The sequence below is a fragment of the Vitis vinifera genome, chromosome 7, assembly GCF_030704535.1.
Source record: "Vitis vinifera cultivar Pinot Noir 40024 chromosome 7, ASM3070453v1".
Classification (NCBI taxonomy): domain Eukaryota; kingdom Viridiplantae; phylum Streptophyta; class Magnoliopsida; order Vitales; family Vitaceae; genus Vitis; species Vitis vinifera.
In genome coordinates, this window is record NC_081811.1 from 1487640 (window position 1) to 1494585 (window position 6946).

General features: G+C 31.5%; 1 protein-coding gene and 1 long non-coding RNA gene across 3 annotated transcripts; both read right to left on the bottom strand.

The window, feature by feature from the left end:
• Nucleotides 1-3105, bottom strand: LOC100853567 (small ribosomal subunit protein eS24z). Its single transcript, XM_059737835.1, has 5 exons — nucleotides 2841-3105; nucleotides 2286-2327; nucleotides 1829-1999; nucleotides 466-552; nucleotides 1-288 (listed from the first exon to the last, which is right to left on the bottom strand). The coding sequence occupies exons 1-5, from the start codon at nucleotides 2910-2912 to the stop codon at nucleotides 247-249; spliced, it is 414 nt and encodes a 137-aa protein (XP_059593818.1). The 5' UTR covers nucleotides 2913-3105; the 3' UTR covers nucleotides 1-246.
• Nucleotides 3106-4167: 1062 nt separating this feature from the next.
• Nucleotides 4168-4699, bottom strand: LOC100853533 (uncharacterized). Of its 2 annotated transcripts, none has more exons than XR_786143.3 (2): nucleotides 4579-4699; nucleotides 4168-4399 (listed from the first exon to the last, which is right to left on the bottom strand). It is a non-coding gene; the product is annotated as an uncharacterized LOC100853533 (long non-coding RNA). The 2 variants fall into 2 exon arrangements; XR_009465957.1 differs by having other exon boundaries at nucleotides 4492-4699.
• Between the last annotated feature and the right edge of the window lie 2247 nt (nucleotides 4700-6946).

Here is a 6946-nt window from a genome sequence, read left to right on the forward strand (position 1 = left end):
GTTCAAATTCATGTTTTCTTTTGGCTTAAATAGATAATTAGAGCGCATATCCTCAGTCTAGTTCTCAAATAACGGAAAATGGGATTCTTTTCAAGTCAACAGCTACATATGTTTTACTCATTTAAAGCAAAAAAGGACTGCAAATCTAATCAAAGACAAGAACAAAATAATATTGAAGAGAGCTCTGGCAAAAAAGACAACTTGTTGTGTAATTGGCACTGAAGCAAGTTCAAAATCCCTAGAAGCTCATTTCTTCTTCCCAGCCTTTGCAGCATCACTAGCCTTGGTCTGCAAGAGTAACGAGTAGTACAATGAACGTGAAGGTCCCAAATCTTTGAAGGCAAATAATATGGCTAATGGGAATGGCAATAGTAACCCAGTGTACAGCAAAAAAGGAAATTGAAAGGCCTGGTACTATTGCTAGAGTGCACACCAACAAGGTTAAAAGGAAGATGATTTCTTTACCTTCTTCACTCCTCGGACCTTCTTGGCCCTGTTCTTCCTTTCCTTCATTTGCTTCCTTGACTTTTCCACCTTGGTATCCAATCCATTCTGCGCAGACAAGTTGCTATGGTCAGAGAAAGAGAAGCATGTTTCGAATAGCAAAATAAAGCAAGATAAGATTCCTTGTTCACTAAGTGTACATTGTTGTCTTCTTATACATGTACACAATCACGATCATATGATTTGAATCAACAAACCTACACCCAAACAATCCCACCCTTTCTTACAAACACGATAACAAAGTTTTTTCTCGTACTTTTTTTTTCACTTATGATCTATATTATTATTAAGGCCTCCTTTGGAAAAGCTTCCTGTTTTTGGTTTTAGTTCAAAGCTAAAGTTGAAGTGAAGGCAATACTGGCATTATAAAAGTGTATTAAAGATGAAAATTCTTCTTGCAGAAGGCAAAATAAAGCTTCTAGGAGAAGCAATATCTATTTGGCTTTCATATTGAGCTCCTTTTTAAGTTACAAGTTCTTTGAACAAAATTTGTCAAATAAACATAAAAGCTCTTATTGAACTTAAAAAAGATTTTTTGCCTTATTGGACTTTGATCCAAACATAGCCTAATTATTGTTATGGAGAATAAAATTTAGTATAAGAAAAATGCAAAAAGGTGAAAAGAACACCTAGTGAAGAGTAAGAGTGAATAAAGGAGGGGAGCTCTGGGATTATCAAACTAGGTGATATTATTAAAATGGTTGAGGATTTGACAAACTATCATCTTCATCGTTTATTTATTTTTTAAACTAAATATGAAGATATAATGCATGCTTGCCATCAATTTCAGATCAAACCACACACACTTACATATTGTTCTAATTTTATTCACTTCATTTCCTGGTTTCCATTCTAACCGTCTTTTTTTTTTCTCCTCTTTCCTACCATTCTTATCATTTGAGCAATGGGAAATCACCCGCCTGCAGGTTACAAGATTTGAGCAATGGTTAATCGCCCACTGATGGGTACTCTAGACAACTGACGACCCATCTCACCTACATAAATTCCTATCAGGTTTTTTGTCTCGCACCTCTAGATGTCTTCAAGTACAAGAAAATTGACAGTGAGTAATTCAATTTCTGTATGGTCTGACTGCTGACCTAGGTTCAGACACCATGTTAATATATGTCTATATGTCCTTCAATATAGAGTTAATAGTGATCCAATAAATCCTCTGCACATCACTCAATGCAATAAAGAATGAAAAAGGGCATATTAAGATGATAAGGCCTTAACAATAACATCCAGAAGGTTCCCCAGTCCCCACACACCAATACAGGTATGAATTGCAAGATATATGAACAGATAACAGAGAGCAGATTACCCTGATGAGCCGATACTTTGGTTCATATTTCTTTGCATTTTCAACGGAATCATAAATCAAACCGAAACCAGTAGATTTCCCCCCTCCAAAATGGGTGCGGAACTTGAACACAAATATGGAATTTGGATCCTTAACCTCATACATTCCAGCCAATTTGTCCTTCAACTCCGCCTTCATTCAGAGAAAAAGGACACGGGTATTAACCAAAAAAGTCAATAGTCCACCCAAAGAAAACCAAACAATTAATCATTTAGCTATACAAACAATGAGCTTAGGCAAGGGAAAACATGTTGCAACCATGTTAAGATTAAAAGAAATAATAGCGAATCTAGAATTAAAATTTCCAGCTATATGAAACCTACTTGAATGTAATTTATAATAAATATCCTATAAATAGAGATATGCTAACAATGGCAACTGCAGATCAACTTCTCATTGAGATAAAGAGAGTCCCAACCTTGGCAACATTTGGTCTTCCAGGATGCAAAACATCTATAATCTGCACCAAACCAAATAACAATAAAAAAAATTGGAGTAAATGACAGTGAGAAAACACATTAGGGCAATTTATTTTTTCTTTCAATAACATTTATTTCGTTGTTCAGGAAATGTGGAAAAATAAAGAAAATATAGAATCACATGTTTTTAATAATATTTTTCTGAAAAATAACAAACCCAGCACCGGTAAACAAAGTACTGTGCTAAGCCGAGTTGAGCAGAGGTTCCATTTTTTCTCAGCTGCAAATAACGAATAACCTAATACTTAAAACAGGAATTCCTTTTATTTTTCTTGCATTTTCCCATGAACCAAACATAACTTTCACCGCGGCTGCCGAGGAAACAGAAAGAGAAAAGAGAAAACTAATAAAAATAAGATTGATTTTTTTTTTTTGAAAGATTCAATCTAATTTCGTATTCTCGTTTGGCCTCTAATATTCGGAATTCCTATTATTTTCTTTTTCCGACGTTGTCTCAGCATCCAAACGGAGCTGTATCACTGAAAATAACTCACGAATTGCTTCCTCGAGAGAAGACGATTAGTCATGAACTTCCTTGTACGAATAGTCACTGCCCTGTCCGCCATATTTTCTGAAAACAATTCCAAGAAAAAAGAAAAAAAAAAACAAAAACAAAACCAGATCAACAAAAAGGTCCTAATAATTCATCTCAAATTAGAAGAGAAACAAAAGAAAAAAGGTAGCAACTGAGAGGAGCTCACCTCTCTCTCTCCCTCTCCCTCCCTCTCTCTCTCTCTCTCTCTCGCGGCGTGGTGTGCGTTTGCAGCTTCCGCAGTTTGGGAGGCCTCTAGGGTTTTACAAACAGGCTTCGCCTGGACCAGACGTTTGGGCCGGGCCTAAATTATTTCCGCCCAATCTCTATGATTTGCTTTATTACTAAAGATCAGCTTAAGTTTAATTACTTTGACAGAATTTAATTAATTATAAATACTTGACTCGTAAAAGTAGCCACTCAAAATTTGCCACGTGAACACTTGTAGTTGGATTTTTAAAAATAAAAAGTTCTCAAAATTTATATCAAAATAATTTTAAAATCAAATATTTATTGAGTCAAAACATTTCTAATTATTCTTAAAATTAGATCATGTTTTTTTATTTTTATCCCTTTATTTTATTTTATTAAATGGTCAATCATTTTTATTATTGATTATTTATAAGTATTAAAAAATAGGCAATGGTTGAAAAACCTATGAAAACATGAAAAAAAATAAATAATAATAAATTATTTTACAATTTGTTAAGAAAGCTCTGTATTTTGAGATATCTTTAAAAAAAGGTCTTTTATATAAACTTTAAATAAAAATTTCAATTTATATAGTTTTATACATGTTAATATGATACAAAAAAAGTTTTTAGAAATTTTATGTCATCGCTTGTCAACTTTTTCAAGGGGATGGAAAAAAGGTCGAAAAATAACTAAGAATGTCAAGTATTTTTTTCTTTTCATTTCTTTTTAAATTACCATTCCTAATGATGTATTGGCAACATTTCGAGGACCTCCTCCTCGACTTGGAGTTCCACCCGAATAAGCAAGGGCTATATAGCTGTTGAATCTTTTACTAGCATATGAACAATTACCAGCTTTGATCGTTACAAAGGACAATGCTACCACATCGAGCTCGTTGTTGGAAAAGAAAATCAATATATCACTTATGTAACTTATCATTAGTACCTTTTTTAAAAAAGCTCAGCTACTAACACGTAAAAAGGATGAATTAAAATTTGATCATGGATGCAAAGTTAGTTTATAATATCTTGTTAACTCCTTGTTGGACTCAATGATGATTTTTGAACCCCGTAAGAGAAAATAAATTATAAAAATAAAGTATAGAAAGCAAGACCAACTTTAAAATAGTGAATATGTGGAATTTACAATAAGGGAAAATTGACACATGTTATTTTTCATAGTTTCTTTATTGAGCCAAAGAGCCTTCATGATCGTCTTGGTATTGTGAGGCGGCTGAATGTGACTCCACCAGCATAGACCAGAGGATATGGACATCTTCACATGGGCATGACTTCACATCTTCATACAGTATGTATATCCCTCTCCCTGAAAACAAACACAAGAATAAAAACTGCTAGAATTAATCAAGAGGGTTTGGAAAAAATGCAGAGAGAATGAAAGCACAAGGTAATCCATACATGGGAATCGAGAAAGAAAGAAAGAAAGAAAATGTGAAGATGTGTGCTTGATGTGTAACCAGCTAGCAGAGAATGGAGGAAGTGTACGCTTTCGTCGGGGCGATTTTAGGCGGTGCCAGAGCTTCTTCAATGGGGAGAGAAGCGAGTGAAGAAGCCAACCCATCTGGAGAAGAGAAGGGAGTTTGGTTCATGTTAGGTGAAAGTTTGGAAGGAAGTAGATTAGATATGAGTAGGAGACAAAAAAACAAAGGGAAAAACCAGTAGGCTTGCTTGCTTGCTTAGACAAGGGTGAATTCTATGAGGCTGCTTCCAACAAAGATTTTTCAATTCCCATGCAGGGCATGCACTGATAGAAAAGCAACATCGAACTCGGTGCTGTGTCCCTTTCAATCCCTTTTTCTCGTGTAGAAGGAGCTAAGCTCAAAGCTTCAGCAATACTCAACGGTATAATAAATCCTCTCTAGTCCTCCTTTTCACACTGCAAATTCAACATTTACATCAAATCAATGTCGCGATTCCTTTTTCTTTACCATGTCCCTTGTGCCTGAAGCCTCTTGGTTTGTTTGCTACACTATCACCCTCGTTAGTCCTCTCTGCCCCCCCCACCGACGATCTCTGATTGGAGTGTTTTTGAAAATAGTTTTCAAAAACAGTTCTGTTAACACGTTTTCTATATTTTTAAAGTACGTTTTTGAAGTATTTTCACTTCACCTCTTGTTTCTCTCCTGCCACTCCCTTTGTATATTGGAAGATGATCATGAAGACCCATCGACCTCGCCTCTTAGTTCTCTTAGTATTTGGAAGTACATTTCACATCAAAGATGGACATCTGGCGATATTTTAAAAATCTTCTCCTTCACTCTCCACATGTGCGAACAAAACTCCCCTGACACCTCATTCATTTTTGGTTCGATACCCTTTCCACGTCAACACCCAAGTCTACATATCCAAAACTATACATCGCATCAACTATATTATTATTTTATCCTTTGTTTTTCTTCCTTCCTTTCTTCCACGTCATTTAAATTTCGTTGTTTATGTGTTTGGTTGTCGAGAATCATTAACAAAAGAAAAAAAAAATTGATGTTAAGTTCCTCATGTTCGGTTTCATACGAAAGAGAATTAAATATTTATTTAAATTAAAAAATAAGTTAAATAAGTTTAAAAAACATATAAAAATAATTTATTATTTTTAATCTATTTTTAAGGGAAAAATGGTGAGGAAAAGCAAGAAGGAAGAAAAAATTTATTAAAACTTAATAAATTATATTTATATGATTTTTTGAACTCGTTTAACTTTTTTTTAATTATATTAAGATTAAACCAATTTAAAATACATAAATTTATAACTTGATACTTGATTGTTCTTTGTAATTTTTTTCATGATGAATTAGTATGTGAGAAAATTATTTTTCTTAAATTTTTTATTTAATACTTTACAAAATCAAACATAATTTAAATTTTTTTTTTTATGTTTGATTTCATTAAAAAAAATATAAAATCAAATATAATTAAAATTAGTTAAAATTGTATGTATTTTAAAATTATTTTATTTTAATACAATGAAAAAATAAGTTAAATAAGTTTAAAGAAGCATATAAAATAGTTTATTAATTTTTAATATATTTTTTTTTCTTTTTTTCCTTTTTCATTTCCATTTTCTTTCCCCAAATTCTTTGAAATTGAACATAATCTTCACTCAAATATTAAAAAAGGGAAAAACAATAAACATATTGCTTTAAATAATGATTTAATAATTTCAATAATTCCATCTAGCAAGAGGTATTTTTTTAGGGTATATTCATAATTTCAATCAAATTTTTAAATAAATAAACACAAAATTTTAACATTAGGGAAAAAAAACTAGAATTAAGAAGAACGATAAAAGGGAAATCATATAATCATGTATCATTTTAAAAAATTGCATTTTTTGGAACATTGACTTTTGATTTTCAAATAATATGCATTTTGGGAAAAATAACATTTAAAACATGCGCTCAAATAGTGAAAAAAATCATATTCCAAACTTATCATCAAATTGTCCTCTCTGGCCTCCTGCCAACTATTTTATTATTATTAGTTTGACAAAACAAATGAGCCCATCATTACTATTATTACTTTAAAAATAAAAAAATAAAAAAAACTCTGATAAGTGGCAATCCCGATCCCACATGATTTTTATTTTTTCTTTTTTCCCTCGTCTATAATATTCCTATATTATTTTTGTAATTTTTTTTAAACATGTTAATTTGATGAAATCTTTTTAATTTCAATTTTTTTAATAGTTCATATTTTTTACTTTTATTGATTTTAATTATTTATGAACATTTTCAAATATAAAATAATAATATAATAAATAATTAATAATTAATGATAATAAATTTAATATAAAAATAAATTCATGATGAACAAATTTAAAAATTTATGATATAATTTTTTTTATATTTATGCTAAA

Bases quoted from the DNA above. Each gene is read 5' to 3' on its own strand.
- LOC100853567 (XM_059737835.1), bottom strand. From the start codon at position 2,912: ATGGCGGACAGGGCAGTGACTATTCGTACAAGGAAGTTCATGACTAAT. The intron at 2,328-2,840 runs GTGAGTTATTTT...GGTTTGGTGCAG, and splicing joins TTCTCTCGAGGAAGCAATTC to ATTATAGATGTTTTGCATCC. The intron at 553-1,828 runs GTAATCTGCTCT...TTGTCTGCGCAG, and splicing joins CAAAGTATCGGCTCATCAGG to AATGGATTGGATACCAAGGT.